The sequence below is a fragment of the Oncorhynchus masou genome, chromosome 9 (genome assembly GCF_036934945.1).
Source record: "Oncorhynchus masou masou isolate Uvic2021 chromosome 9, UVic_Omas_1.1, whole genome shotgun sequence".
Classification (NCBI taxonomy): domain Eukaryota; kingdom Metazoa; phylum Chordata; class Actinopteri; order Salmoniformes; family Salmonidae; genus Oncorhynchus; species Oncorhynchus masou.
Genome location: NC_088220.1, coordinates 45559222 through 45575962, shown reverse-complemented (window position 1 = coordinate 45575962; position 16741 = coordinate 45559222). Strand labels below are relative to the sequence as shown.

The 16741-nt window shown below is 43.2% G+C and overlaps 1 protein-coding gene across 7 annotated transcripts in view; it reads left to right on the top strand.

Annotated features, from left to right (window-relative positions):
- LOC135546043 (dedicator of cytokinesis protein 10-like) overlaps positions 1-14635 on the top strand; it is a 181778-nt gene extending 167143 nt beyond the window's left edge. For all 7 annotated transcript variants that reach the window (XM_064974130.1, XM_064974129.1, XM_064974133.1 and 4 more), the window contains 4 exons: positions 635-825; positions 9111-9211; positions 9539-9677; positions 13516-14635. In XM_064974130.1, the coding sequence (XP_064830202.1) occupies positions 635-825; positions 9111-9211; positions 9539-9677; positions 13516-13563 (479 nt within the window). In that variant the 3' untranslated portion in view covers positions 13564-14635. The remainder of the gene's footprint in view (positions 1-634; positions 826-9110; positions 9212-9538; positions 9678-13515) is intronic.
- Positions 14636-16741: the final 2106 nt, after the last annotated feature.

Here is a 16741-nt window from a genome sequence, read left to right as displayed (position 1 = left end):
ACTTACCGTTGACCGAGGCAGCAGAAATGTTATGAACTGACATGTTGGACAGGTGGCATCCTATGATGGTACCACATTGAAAGTCATTGAGCTCTTTAGTACGGGCCATTCTACTGCCAATGTTTGTCTCTGGAGATTGCATGGCTGTGTGCTCGATTTTATACCTGTCTTAAATGGGTGTGGCCGAAATAGCCACTGAGCCATCAGCTTGTATGGTAGTATATTATACTAACTAGGAAGTGTCTGAGTAACCAATAAATACTGAGCCATAACTGTCTGAATCACTAGTATAATGACCAGTGCTGTAATTTGTGACCTATTCTGACCAGTAAAGTTATGGTGTAGGTTCAATGGTTTTCCCTTCAAAATGGAAGAAAGATCGGACAACAATTCCCAAACAAACCCAACAGTTCTGGTTTAATACAATAAAATATATCCCATCTAGCAGACACTTTTATCCAAAGCGAGTTATTACAGTAGTGCATGCATACATTTTTTCATATGGGTAGCCCCAGCGGGTATCAAACCCAGTCCTGGCTCCCTACTCATGGCTGAGCCACCCAGGACCACAAGGATTAACCAATTGGTTCCTCATACCCTGTGTCTACTCCCCCTTTCTGTCCCCCCCACCCAGCGAATTCCACCTTCCCCTACCTGAAAAAGCGTATCCAGGTGGTGGAGCAGCAGAGCACGGAGATGAACCCCATCGAGGTGGCCATCGACGAGATGTCCTGCAAAGTGTCGGAGCTCAACCAGCTATGTGCCATGGCAGAGGTGGACATGATCCGGCTGCAGCTCAAACTACAGGGTAGCGTCAGCGTCAAGGTAAGGGTAGGGGTGGGGGAGGAGAAAGATGTAGAGAGACACACAGAAGGGTTGAGTTTAGAAGACATGCACATAGTGTACAGACAGACACACACACACAACAACATGCATACACACATAAGTGAGTTCAGACATAGCTGAGCTGACACACACACACACACCCTGGCGTAGGATGCACCCCACCTCCCCAAACCCACAAAAATTGGCAGCTATGAAATCGCTATGGCAAAATGTGTAGGAAGTTAGCTGTTTTCCTAAATGCAAATGTATGCTTCATTTGTAAATTGGGAGGTGCCAAGCAAAAAGTGTGTGTGAGAGTGGAGTGTCCAGTGGGGGCTCTGAGGTACAAGAACGCATGAAAAATCACACCTTTATAATAAAGCATTGCATGCATATCATTGCATTTGCATAGTGGCGTAGAGCAGTAGAGTAGAGGTGCTTGCAGAAGTTGCACACATGGGGAAAATATTGCCTTTTATAAAAGCATTTTATAATGACTGGAGACTTTAGCATAATATTGTTTAATACCGTACATATGATTAAAACGGCAGGCTACTTTGACACTGACAAACTGAGAATATAAGATCAATAGGAAATACCTTGTCTTGAATCCACCCCAGGACTAGGCCTACAGTAGGTGTGTGGAGACACACATATTGTACAATATGAGGAAGAAATTATAGCTCTGAAAAAGGCTTTCCAGTTTCACTGACTCGCTCAATAATGCGCAGCTCACCAGACATGGCCTATGCGCTTGAGCCAAAAGCATATCTCTCCATTTTTTGTTAGCCTCTGCAGACAGATTAGAGGCTTCTTTTTTCAACAAGAGCCATTTGCTTTCCAACCTATGTTTTCCCACAATTGTATTTTAAATATTGGTAGATGCCTGTTCACTGACAGATTTGACGCACATTCCGGACTGTAGGCTATGCATTGTAATTGGTCTACACACAATCCACAGCTAGGCAATAAAAATGTGGCTGTGGCTACATTATAGGCCTACTCCTGGTGTGGTAGTCTGAGTTATTTCATTTATTTCTGAACAGACAGCAGTAATTATATTCCTTGGCAAATGTATTGAAATATGTCAGGGGTGCTGCAGTACCCTTTCCGCAGCTATGATTCTATAAGGATGATGATGACGATGAAGTGCAACGCTGGAGAGATAATAGTTGCAGGCTCATGTCTATCAGAGCAGAGCGAGGGAGAGAGATAATAAAAAGTTAATCTTATTCTAGTCCTGTGATAGATAGGCTGCAGGTATGCTTCTCTCTCACCACAGCAAGAACGATGCGTTGGTCTCTAGGCTACAATGTTGAGCAAACCATAAACCTGAACCCCCGCCATCCAACACCCAAAAGTTCCATCATGATCCGTCTCAAATTAAGCACTGCTCATGAAACGGCGCCAAAGGCACTGGTCACACACTAACATGAACGCACACACGCTTGCACTTATCCACACGTGGTATATTATTACCAAACAGTCTATGCTGAGACCCATGCTCTCCATAATCCTGCCTCTTCTCAGGCTTTTCCCAGCCCTAATCCCCTGTAAATACAGTGAAATGGGTGAAAACAGCTCGGCTCAGAGTGACAGCATGATGCAGGCTGATCTTAACACGCTGTTGCAGTAACAGAGAGCGATATTGGATTATCTGTCATGGTGAAGCAGCACAAGCTACTTACTGTCTATCATCTCATGCTTCCTCTATGTAGCCCTCTATCACTAGCATTAGCCTCTAGATTATTTTGAATTATCCTCTTGCATCTTTAGCATTAGCCTCAAATAATACTAATAATTTATTCAACTTTTATAGCACTATTCATTACATAAAGAATCTCAAGCGCTGTAAAGTAACACAAAAAAGACAAGCAATTTAGAAAACAACAACAACATGTTGAGGTGTATACCACCTCAGTCATCGGCTTTATCAATAAGTGCATCGACGACGTCGTCACCACAGTGACCGTACCTACATCTCCCAACCAGAAGCCATGGATTACAGGTAACATCCGCATCGAGCTAAAGGCTTGAGCTGCCACTTTCAAGGAGCGGAACACTAATCCGAGTTCTTATAAGAAATCCCGCTATCCTCTCAGACGAATCATCAAACAAGCAAAGCATCAATACAGAATTAAGATTGAATCCTACTATACCGGCTCTGATGCTCATCGGATGTGGCCGGGCTGGAAAACTATTACAGACTACAAAGGCAAGCTGCCCAATGAAGCGAACCTGCCAGACAAGCTACATTTGAAGTCGGGAAGGTTACAAACACCTTAGCCAAATACATTTCATACATTTTCACAATTCCTGACATTTAGTTCGAGTAAAAATTCCCTGTTTAAGTCAGTTAGGATCACCACATTATTTTAAGAATGTGAAATGTTATAATAATAATAGAGAGAATGATTTATTTAAGCTTTTATTTCTTTCATCACATTCCCAGTGGGTCAGAAGTTTACATACACTCAATTAGTAATTGGTAGCATTGCCTTTAAAATGATTAACTTGGGTCAAACGTTTCAGGTAGCCTTCCACAAGCTTCCAACAATAAGTTGGGTGAATTTTTGGCCCATTCCTCCTGACAGAGCTGATGTAACTTAGTCAGGTTTGTAGGCCTCCTTGCTCGCACACGCTCTTTCAGTTCTGCCCACACATTTTCTATCGGATTGAGGTCAGGGCTTTGTGATGGCCACTCCAATACCTTGACTTTGTTGTCCTGAAGCCATTTAACCACAACTTTGGAAATATGCTTGGGGTCATTGTCCATTTGGAAGACCCATTTTGCGACCAAGCTTTAACTTCCTGACTGATGTCTTGAGGTGTTGCTTCAATATATACACATAATTTTCCTCCCTCGTGATGCCATCTATTTTGTGAAGTGCACCAGTCCCTCCTGCAGCAAAGCACCCCCACAACATGATGCTGCCATCCTCGTGCTTCACGGTTGGGATGGCGTTCTTCGGCTTGCAAGCCTCCCCCTTTTTCCTCCAAACATAACGATGGTCATTATGCCAAACAATTCTATGTTCTGTTTCATCAGACCAGAGGACATTTCTCCAAAAAGTACGATCTTTGTCCCCATGTGCAGTTTCAAACCGTAGTCTGGCTTTCTTATGGCGGTTTTGGAGCGGTCACTTCTTCCTTGCTGAGCGGTATAGGACTCGTTGATATAGGACTCGTTTTACTGTGGATATAAATACTTTTGTACCTGTTTCCTCCAGCACCTTCACAAGGTCCTTTAATGTTGTTCTGGGATTGATTTGCACTTTTCGCACCAATGTACGTTCATTTCTAGAAGACAGAACGCGTCTCCTTCCTGAGCGGTATGGCGGCTGCGTGGTCCCATGGTGTTTATACTTGTGTACTATTGTTTGTACAGATGACCGTGGTACCTTCAGGTGTTTGGAAATTGTTCCCAAAGATGAACCAGACTTGTGGAGGTCTACAATTGTTTTTCTGAGGTCTTGGCTGATTTCTTTTGATTTTCCCATGATGTCCAGTAAAAAGAGGCACTGAGTGTGAAAGTCGGTCTTGAAATACATCCACAGGTGCACCTTCAATTGACTCAAATGATGTCAATTAGCCTATCAGAAGTTTCTAAGCAATGACATAATTTTCTGGGATTTTCCAAGCAGTTTAAAGGCACAGTCAACTTAGTGTGTGTAAACTTCTGACCCACTGGAATTGTGAACTATAAGTTAATTATAAGTGAAATAATCTGTCTGTAAACAATTGTTGGAAAAATGACTTGTGTCATGCACAAAGTAGTCCTAACCGACTTGCCAAAACTATAGTTTGTTAACAAAAAGTTTGGAGTGGTTGAAAAACGACTTTTAGTGACTACCACCTAAGTGCATGTAAACTTCCAACTTCAACTGTAAATGCCTTCGAGGCCAGCAACACTGAAGCATGCATGAGAGCACCAGCTGTTCTTGGCGACTGTGTGATAACACTCTCGGTAGCCGATGTTAGCAAGAGCTTTAAACAGGTCAACATTCACAAAGACGCGGGGCCAGACGGATTACCAGGACGTGTACTCAAAGCATTTGCGGACCAACTGGCAAGTGTCTTCGCTGACATTTTCAACCTCCCCCTGACCGAGTCTGTAATAGCTACATGTTTCAAGCAGACCCTGTGCCCAAGGAAGTGACGGTAACCTGCCTAAATGATTACCGCACCGTAGCACTCATGTCGGCAGCCATGAAGTGCTTTGACAGGCTGGTCATAGCGCACATCAACAGCATCCTCTCGGATACCCTAGACCCACTTCAATTCGCATACCGCCCCAACAGATCCCCAGATGACACAATCTCAATCACACTCCACACTGCCCATTCCCACCTGGACAAAAGGAACACCTATGTCAGAATGCTGTTCTTTGACTGCAGCTCAGTGTTCAACGCCATAGTGCTCACAAAGCTCATCACTAAACTAAGGACCCTGGGACTAAACACCTCCCTCTGCAACTGGATCCTGGACTTCCTGACGGGCCGGCCCTAGGTGGTAAGGGTAGGCAACAACACATCTGTTACGCTGATCCTCAACACTGGGGCCCCTCAGGGGTGTGTATTTAGTCCCCTCCTGTACTCTCTGTTCACCAACGATTGCGTCGCCAAACACGACTCTAACACCATCATTAAGTTTGCTGACAACACAACAGTGGTAGGCCTGACCACTGACAACGATGAGACAGCTTATAGGGAGGAGGTCAGAGACCTGGCAGTGTGGTGCCAGGACAACAACCTCTCCCTCAATGTGAGCAAGACAAAGAAGCTGATCATTGACTACAGGAAAAGGCGGGCCAAACAGGCTCCAATAACATTGTCGGGGCTGTAGTGGAGCGGGTCGAGAGTCTCAAGTTCCTTGGTGTCCACATCACCAACGAACTAACATGGTCCAAACATACCAAGACAGTCGTGAAGAGGGCACGGCAACACCTTTTCCCCCTCAGGAGACTGAAAAGATTTGGCATTGGTCCCCAGATCCTCAAAAAATTCTACAGATGCACCATTGAGAGCATCCTGACCGGTTGCATCATCGCCTGGTATGGTAATTGCTCGGCATCTGACCATGAGATACTACAGAGGATAGTGCGTACTGCCCAGTCACTGGGGCCAAGCTTCCTGCCATCCAGGACCTACAGTGCCTTGCAAAAGTATTCGGCCCCCTTGAACTTTGCAACCTTTTGCCACATTTCAGGCTTCAAACATAAAGATATAAAACTGTATTTTTTTGTGAAGAATCAACAACAAGTGGGACACAATCATGAAGTGGAACGACATTTATTGGATATTTCAAACTTTTTTAACAAATCAAAAACTGAAAAATTGGGCGTGGAAAATTATTCAGCCCCTTTACTTTCAGTGCAGCAAACTCTCTCCAGAAGTTCAGTGAGGATCTCTGAGTGATCCAATGTTGACCTAAATGACTAATGATGATAAATACAATCCACCTGCGTGTAATCAAGTCTCCGTATAAATGCACCTGCACTGTGATAGTCTCAGAGGTCCATTAAAAGCGCAGAGAGCATCATGAAGAACAAGGAACACACCAGGCAGGTCCGAGATACTGTTGTGAAGAAGTTTAAAGCCGGATTTGGATACAAAAAGATTTCCCAAGCTTTAAACATCCCAAGGAGCACTGTGCAAGCGATAATATTGAAATGGAAGGAGTATCAGACCACTGCAAATCTACCAAGACCTGGCCGTCCCTCTAAACTTTCAGCTCATACAAGGAGAAGACTGATCAGAGATGCAGCCAAGAGGCCCATGATCACTCTGGATGAACTGCAGAGATCTACAGCTGAGGTGGGAGACTCTGTCCATAGGACAACAATCAGTCGTATATTGCACAAATCTGGCCTTTATGGAAGAGTGGCAAGAAGAAAGCCATTTCTTAAAGATATCCATAAAAAGTGTTGATTAAAGTTTGCCACAAGCCACCTGGGAGACACACCAAACATGTGGAGGAAGGTGCTCTGGTCAGATGAAACCAAAATTGAACTTTTTGGCAACAATGCAAAACGTTATGTTTGGCGTAAAAGCAACACAGCTCATCACCCTGAACACACCATCCCCAATGTCAAACATGGTGGTGGCGGCATCATGGTTTGGGCCTGCTTTTCTTCAGCAGGGACAGGGAAGATGGTTAAAATTGATGGGAAGATGGATGGAGCCAAATACAGGACCATTCTGGAAGAAAACCTGATGGATTCTGCAAAAGACCTGAGACTGGGACGGAGATTTGTCTTCCAACAAGACAATGATCCAAAACATAAAGCAAAATCTACAATGGAATGGTTCAAAAATAAACATATCCAGGTGTTAGAATGGCCAAGTCAAAGTCCAGACCTGAATCCAATCGAGAATCTGTGGAAAGAACTGAAAACTGCTGTTCACAAATGCTCTCCATCCAACCTCGCTGAGCTCGAGCTGTTTTGCAAGGAGGAATGGGAAAAAATGTCAGTCTCTCGATGTGCAAAACTGATAGAGACATACCCCAAGCGACTTACAGCTGTAATCGCAGCAAAAGGTGGTGCTACAAAGTATTAACTTAAGGGGGCTGAATAATTTTGCACGTCCAATTTTTCAGTTTTTGATTTGTAAAAAAAGTTTGAAATATCCAATAAATGTCGTTCCACTTCATGATTGTGTCCCACTTATTGTTGATTCTTCACAAAAAAATACAGTTTTATATCTTTATGTTTGAAGCCTGAAACGTGGCAAAAGGTCTCAAAGTTCAAGGGGGCCGAATACTTTCGCAAGGCACTGTATATACTAGGCGGTGTCAGAGGAAAGCCCTTAAAATTGTCAAAGTCTCCAGTCACCAAAGTCATACACTGTTTTGTTTCTCTGCTCCCACATGGCAAGCGGTACCAGACAACCAACTCTAGGACCAAAAGGCACCTTAACAGCTTCTAACCCCAAGCCATAAGACTGCTGAAAAATGAATCAAATGATTCACATTGACACACATTTGTTTTTTACACAGCTGCTACTCACTTTTCTATGCATAGTTCACCCCTATCTACATGTACAAATTACTTCAACTAACCTGTACCCCCGCATATTGACTCGGTACCGGTACCCCCTGTATATAGCCTCGTCATTGTTATTTTATTGTGTTACATTTTATAGTTCTTTTACTTGAGTTTATTTGGTAAATATTTTCTTAACTCTTTCTGCACTGTTGGTTAAGGGCTTGTAAGGTAAGCATTTCACGGTAAGGTCTACACATGTTGTATTCTGCGAATGTGACTAATACAATTTTATTTTATTTGATCATCAGTCATGAAAGGGAAGGTCATGAGATGGTCAGAAAATTCATGGTTTGAGTGGTCATTGGAGGGAGGTGGTCAAAGTGGGAGAGCAAGCAAAGATAGTCTCTGGGGCATGTCCAGGGGCAGGCAGGCAGCACGGTGTCATCAAGGTGTCTTGTCATCCTTACCGTCTGTGTGACTTCTCCACAGTAAGACTCGGATGAAGTTTGAGCTCAGCCACTGCAGTTCATGGACTCTGTAGTTGGTGTAGCTAGCTATCTAGTTCTTCACAACTACCAAAATGAAGCACCCACTTGGGGCATTTACATGGCGCCAGAAAGCACACCACATTTCAATAATATTTCAAGAGTAGCCTTGTAACCTCGTCCTCCTCATATGATCCTCATCATTGCATACCTCAGCCGTCTTGCATTTGGGATTCTCTCCATCCTCAACCTCTGGACACATGGCTGGCATTCGAATCAAAACTATTACCAGCTAGCTAGCTGACATTAAATACAACAAACAAATGACTTGCCAGCTTCAGTTTTAAAAGTCTGTGGTGGATTCTGGGGTGGCAGATAGCCTAGAGGTTAGAGCATTGGTACTGTAACTGAAAGGTTGAATCCCTGAGCTGACAAGGTTCTGCCCCTGAACAAGGCAGTTAACCCACTGTTCCTCGGAAGGCCGTCATTGTAAATAAGAACTGACTTGCCTAGTTAAATAAATAATCAAAAAAATGTGTATATTAATTGTTCATTCTTAAAACAAAAGATTTGCAAGATTTGTATTAATTATATACAAAATGGCAACCACGGAATTAGCCATTGCAACCACGGAATTAGCATTAGCCTCAAGCATCACTATTATCATTAGCGTTTCGCATCTTTAGCATTAGCCTCTCCCATCACTAGTATTAGCCTCTTGCATTATTAGCATTACCCTCAATACTAATTTCTTCATACTGTGCTGTCTGTTGAAAATGATGCAGGTGAATAACCATTAACTTACTTTACAGGTGAATGCAGGGCCCATGGCCTATGCACGAGCCTTCCTGGAAGAGAAAAATGCCAAGAAATACCCTGACAACCAAGTCAAACTGCTCAAGGAGATTTTCAGGTATTCTTCACACTTTTCATGACCTAGATCAAAGAAAATACCTTTATGCACCACTTAGCAGATGCTTTTATCCAAAAGTACATTTTTAGTATGTGTATATGACCCCTGTGGGAATTGGATCCACGACCTTGGCTTTGCTAGAGCCACACCCTTACCAACTGCACCACACATAGATCGATGATGCATTTGATACATCTAAAGCAAAAGGGTTGGGGTCAATTCAGGTCAAGATAACTAGAACCCAGAGTTTTTCCAGATCAGGTCACATGATCAGGACAGGGAAAACTCTTGGCCCTTGGCCCTAACAATCTCTGTCTGGCCCTGCAGGCAGTTTGCGGAGGCATGCGGCCAGGCGCTGGACGTCAACGAGCAGCTGATCAAGGAGGACCAGCTGGAGTACCAGGAGGAGATGAGGGCCCACTACAGGGACATGCTCACCGAGCTTTCCACTGTCATGAACGAGCAGGTCTGTGGAACCGCCCAGAAAACAAAAAAACTCCTGTTTCTTTAGAGGACTGAGGGTGTATGCATCAAATGTCTCAAAACAGGAGTGATACCCCCCCGTCATCTTATTCATTGTGATGTTAATTTAAAAAAAATATCCTATATCAGAACTCCTATTGTGAGAAGCTTGGTATATGCGGCCATTGGGCTGCATGTATCAAGCCTAGCTACTTAAAGTACTAACCTTCACCTTCATTGTTCACATTCGTGTGGTACACTCTTTTTAATCCATCATTACTTGATCTGATATCATTGTTTTATTATTTATTTTTACACATATATTTTTCTGGACTAACCAGAGTTTTGTCTCTTGGTCTCATCTCTTTGTGTTGTTTTCTTTGTTCATTTGATCTCTTTCAATGGATCTCAGCTGCATAGACACATCCTCTCATTCAGTTTCTGCTCCTCTCTTTCTAACATCTCCCTCACTATCATTTCTAAGACTGGTATGTCACACAATCCCCCCCCACACACACACACACACTTTACCATTTTGGAGCAAGTGGCACTGTGCTGTGCATTATACAAACCTCTCAGCATATATACACTGCTCAAAAAAATAAAGGGAACACTTAAACAACACAATGTAACTCCAAGTCAATCACACTTCTGTGAAATCAAACTGTCCACTTAGGAAGCAACACTGATTAACAATACATTTCACATGCTGTTGTGCAAATGGAATAGACAACAGGTGGAAATTATAGCCAATTAGCAAGACACCCCCAATAAAGGAGTGGTTCTGCAGGTGGTGACCACAGACCACTTCTCAGTTCCTATGCTTCTTGGCTGATGTTTTGGTCACTTTTGAATGCTGGCGGTGCTTTCACTCTAGTGGTAGCATGAGACGGAGTCTACAACCCAAACAAGTGGCTCAGGTAGTGCAGCTCATCCAGGATGGCACATCAATGCGAGCTGTGGCAAGAAGGTTTGCTGTGTCTGTCAGCTTAATGTCCAGAGCATGGAGGCGCTACCAGGAGACAGGCCAGTACATCAGGAGACGTGGAGGAGGCCGAAGGAGGGCAACAACCCAGCAGCAGGACCGCTACCTCTGCCTTTGTGCAAGGAGGAGCACTGCCAGAGCCCTGCAAAATGACCTCCAGCAGGCTACAAATGTGCATGTGTCTGCTCAAACGGTCAGAAACAGACTCCATGAGGGTGGTATGAGGGCCCGACGTCCACCGTGCAGGACGTTTGGCATTTGCCAGAGAACACCAAGATTGGCAAATTCGCCACTGGTGTCCTGTGCTCTTCACAGATGAAAGCAGGTTCACACTGAGCACATGTGACAGACGTGACAGAGTCTGGAGATTTTTATTTCACCTTTATTTAACCAGGTAGGCTAGTTGAGGACAAGTTCTCATTTGCAACTGCGACCTGGCCAAGATAAAGCATAGCAGTGTGAACAGACAACAACACAGTTACACATGGAGTAAACAATTAACAAGTCAATAACAGAGTAGAAAAAAAAGAGAGAGTCTATATACATTCTGTGCAAAAGGCATGAAGAGGTAGGCAAATAATTACAATTTTGCAGATTAACACTGGAGTGATAAATGATCAGATGGCCATGTACAGGTGCAAAAGAGCAGAAAAGTAAATAAATATAAACAGTATGGGGAAGAGGTAGGTAAAATTGGGTGGGCTATTTACCGATCGGTTAGCTGCTCAGATAGCAGATGTTTGAAGTTGGTGAGGGAGATAAAAGTCTCCAACTTCAGCGATTTTTGCAATTCGTTCCAGTCACAGGCAGCAGAGAACTGGAACGAAAGGTGGCCAAATGAGGTGTTGGCTTTAGGAATGATCAGTGAGATACACCTGCTGGAGCGCGTGCTACGGGTGGGTGTTGCCATCGTGACCAGTGAACTGAGATAAGGCGGAGCTTTACCTAGCATGGACTTGTAGATGACCTGGAGCCAGTGGGTCTGGCGACGAATATGTATCGAGGGCCAGCCGACTAGAGGATACAGGTCGCAGTGGTGGGTGGTATAAGGTGCTTTAGTAACAAAACGGATGGCACTGTGATAAACTGCATCCAGTTTGCTGAGTAGAGTATTGGAAGCCATTTTGTAGATGACATCGCCGAAGTCGAGGATTGGTAGGATAGTCAGTTTTACTAGGGTAAGTTTGGTGGCGTGAGTGAAGGAGGCTTTGTTGCGGAATAGAAAGCCGACTCTAGATTTGATTTTAGATTGGAGATGTTTGATATGAGTTTGGAAGGAGAGTTTACAGTCTAGCCAGACACCTAGGTACTTATAGATGTCCACATATTCTAGGTCGGAACCATCCAAGGTGGTGATGCTAGTTGGGGGTGCGGGTGCAGGCAGCGACCGGTTGAAAAGCATGCATTTGGTTTTACTAACGTTTAAGAGCAGTTGGAGGCCACGGAAGGAGTGTTGTATGGCATTGAAGCTCGTTTGGAGGTTAGATAGCACAGTGTCCAAGGACGGGCCGGAAGTATACAGAATGGTGTTGTCTGCATAGAGGTGGATCAGGATATCGCCCGCAGCAAGAGCAACATCATTGATATATACAGAGAAAAGAGTCGGCCCGAGAATTGAACCCTGTGGCACCCCCATAGAGACTGCCAGAGGACCGGACAGCATACCCTCCGATTTGACACACTGACACACTGTCTGCAAAGTAGTTGGTGAACCAGGCAAGGCAGTCATCAGAAAAACCGAGGCTACTGAGTCTGCCGATAAGAATATGGTGATTGACAGAGTCGAAAGCCTTGGCAAGGTCGATGAAGACGGCTGCACAGTACTGTCTTTTATCGATGGCGGTTATGATATCGTTTAGTACCTTGAGCGTGGCTGAGGTGCACCCGTGACCGGTTCGGAAACCAGATTGCACAGCGGAGAAGGTACGGTGGGATTCGAGATGGTCAGTGACCTGTTTGTTGACTTGGCTTTTGATGCCGTGGAGAATATTCTGCTGCCTGCAACATCCTCCAGAATGACCGGTTTGGCGGTGGACCAGTCATGGTGTGGGTTGGCATTTCTTTGGGGGCCCGCATAGCCCTCCATCTGCTCGCCAGAGGTAGCCTGATTGCCATTAGGTACTGAGATGAGATCCTTAGACCCCTTGTGAGACCATATGCTGGTATGGTTGGCCCTGGGTTCCTCCTAATGCAAGACAATTCTAGACCTCATGTGGCTGGAGTGTGTCAGCAGTTCCTGCAAGAGGAAGGCATTGATGCTATGGACTGGCCCGCCCGTTCCCCAGACCTGAATCCAATTGAGCACATCTGGGACCTCATGTCTCGCTCCATCCACCAACGCCACGTTGTACCACAGACTGTCCAGGAGTTGGCGGATGCTTTAGTCCAGGTCTGGGAGGAGATCCCTCAGGAGACCATCCGCCACCTCATCAGGAACATGCCCAGGCGTTGTAGGGAGGTCATAAAGGCACGTGGAGGCCGCACACACTACTGAGCCTCATTTTGACTTGTTTTAAGGACATTACATCAAAGTTGGATCAGCCTGTAGTGTGGTTTTCCACTTTAATTTTGAGTGTGACTCCAAATCCAGACCCCCATGGGTTGATACATTTGATTTCCATTGATAATTTTTGTTTGATTTTGTTGTCAACACATTCAACTATGTAAAGAAAAAAGTATTTAATAAGAATATTTCATTCATTCAGATCTAGGATGTTTTTTTAGTGTTCCCTTAATTTTTTTGAGCAGTGTATTTGTGTGTGCGTGCCTGCATGTGATCGCATCATACATTCATCAAATGTCTTTTTGTGTGATTTGAAACATGAAATTACTATCTATGTCTCTCCTCCATGCCAAGATCCCTCACACAAGACCACCAGGAACAGAACGACACAGTGCCTTCTGAGCAGCCAAGTAGGTATGCTGGAGTCTGCCAATGCCAAGGAGGACACGTTTCTCCAAAATGGCTCCTGATGACAGACGTCGTTCTTCCTCCTGCCAGGAATTATACAGGAAGGAGCGGGGGACTGGAACTGTGACTTTATGGGACCTGGAAAAAAGGGAATTGGATGGGGAAGTCCAGAAGTCTGTAGACTTTGATCATGGTAGTCTGGAGCTGTATGGCGTCCAGTCCTGGTGATGATGATGATGTCCAGTAGACCAGGCTGCTGTACTGTTACTTTTTGTTTTGTTTTTAAGGCTCAATCCATGTTTTCACTCCCCTGCCGACCGTCTCATCTCCTTACTCTGTACACATACACACACAGACAACACACGCCTTCTCTCCCCAGCCCCATCCCTTTAGAAAATGTTGACCTTAATGAGCTCGAGGTGCATTCAACAGAGCAAACGTTTGGTTGTAATTCTGGCCACAACCATGTCGATCATAATTTGTCCATATTCTGTTGGTCATCTTTATGCCGCAAATGTTTGCCACCTGTGTGGTTAGCAATTCCAAAAGGTATTGTAAAATAACAGTTCAAGGAATTATATAAAAGGAAATTAGGGTCCCATTCAGTAGTCAAACATTGTTGATGTTGCAGATAGAAATAGCATGAATACAGCCAACATGATTACTTCTTCTATACGGCAGAGAGACATGTTTGTTCCACATCATTTATTTCTGTCAGAATGTTCCACATCGTGGTGTCCTGCTGAACAGATTGACATATAGCCTAATTCTTATTTGATTGAACACACCTCTAGTTCCTGTTTGAATGTACAGCAACTCCCAATAGCTACTTTGTATCCTAACATTCTGGAATTCCCAGCTCACAAATTTTCAAATGGAAAGTTTATGTTTTATAACATTTTTATTATTGATAATGTTGTTATTATTTACTGTACTGTTTTAAATTGTAAATAAGAATTAATATTTAAAAAAATATATGATTTTTTGTTTGGCTAAATAAAAAAAAGAATGAACAAACTAAAGTTTTATGTATAACATTTAAATAAAATTTGTTAATGTCCATAAATCACATGGTAAGTGCCCATTTCTCTCTAGAAGTATTTTTCTTTACATACCGGTACATAAGGGCTACATATATGCTATTCTCCTTTGAGAATAACAGTTGAACTCCAATACAATGCAATTACTGAAGTTACTATGTAACAATGTGTCAATACAATGTTACTAGAGTAATTACAGTGTTAATGCACGGGTATAAGACCAACTTAATGCAATAAGTCTGGCTGCACAAAAAGAAGAAACTGTAATATGAAGCAAAGATAAATTATATAAAGAATGATATTAAAAAGCTTTAGAACACCTTAAATGACGTTTTGGGCAAAAGGCAAACTCAGCTCCATCATTCATTGAATAAGAGAGCTCATTTATCACAAAAAAAACTGATATTGCCAACTACTATTGCAAACTACTATTTTTTTCATTGGCAAGATTAGCAAACTTAGGCATGACATACCAAAAACAAATTCTGAATCTACAGTATTGTGTGTGTGCGTGTGTGTGCGTGTGTGTGTGTGTGTGTGTGTGTGTGTGTGTGTGTGTGTGTGTGTGTGTGTGTGTGTGTGTGTGTGTGTGTGTGTGTGTGTGTGTGTGTGTGTGCGTGTACTCTGGATGTGTCCCAAATGGCATCCTATTCCCATGCATAACTGACAAAATGATGAAAGACATGCATTGTAATTTTGAATTCCGTAAAGTGAGTGTGTTTGAGGTTAATAATTTTTGTTGTTGTATGTCAACAATGACAAGCCTGACAACTTGGATGGAAAATTACTGAGGATGATAGCGGACGATATTGTCACTCATATTTTCCAGGTAAGCCTACAGGAAAGTGTGTGACCTCAGGCCTGGAGGGAAGCAAAAGTAATTAGCTACCGAAGAATAGCCAAGCATCCTTTACTGGCTCAAATAGTCGACCAATCAGCCTATTACCAAATAGTAGTGCTATTTCACAGTAAACAAATTAACAACAGATTTCCAGCACGTTTATAGGGAAGGGCATTTCACATGTATGGCACTTACACAAATTACTGATGATTGGCTGAGAGAAATTGACAATAATTACATTGTTGCAGCTGTTTTGTTAGACTTCGGTGTTGATTTTGACATTATCGATCATAATCTGCTGCTGGAAAAACGTACAGTACCAGTCAAAGGTTTGGACACACCTACTCATTCAAGGGTTTTAGTTTTGATGTCTTCACTATTATTCTGCAATTTAGAAAATAGTAAAAATAAAGAAAAACCCTGAAATGAGTAGGTGTGTCCAAGCTTTTGACTGGTACTATATGTCTTATGGGTTTACATCCTCTGCGATTTTGTGGATCGAGAGTTACCCGTCTAACAAAACACAGAGGGTGTTCTTTAATGGAAGCATCTCAAACATAATCCGGGTAGTCAGGCATTCCCCAAGGAAGCTTTCTAGGACCCTTAATTTTTTCAATCTTTACTAATGATCTGCCACTGACTCAGAGTAAAGCCTGAGTGTCTATGTACGTTAGCTTTCACTGCAAATTAAATCACTGTAACACTTAACAAAAAGCTGCAGTCAGTTTCAGAATGGGTGGCAATAAATAAGTTAGTCCTAAATATTTCAAAAATTAAAAGCATTGTATTTGGTACAAATCATTCACATACCCTAAACCTCAACTAAATCTCGTAATGAATAATGTGGAAATTTAGCATGTTGAGGAGACTTCACTGCTTGGAGTAACCCTGGAATGTAAACTATCATGGTCAAAACATATTGATGCAACAGTAGCTAAGTTGGGGTGAGGTCTGTCCATAATAAAGCACTGCTCTGCCTTCTTAACAACACTATCAACAAGGCAGGTCCTACAGGACCTAGTTTTTTCACACCTGGACTACTGTCTAGTCGTGTGGTCAGGTGCCACAAAAAAATATAATTACAATTGGACCAGAACAGGGCAGCACGGCTGGCCCTTAAATGTACACGGACAGCTAACATTAATAATATGCATGTCAGTTTCTCCTGGCTCAAAGTAGAGGAGAGATTGAATTCATCACTACTTTTTTTGTGAGAAGTATTGACATGTTGATTTGCAACGATCTGTCTGTTTAAACTACTAGCACACAGCTCAGACACCCATGCATACCC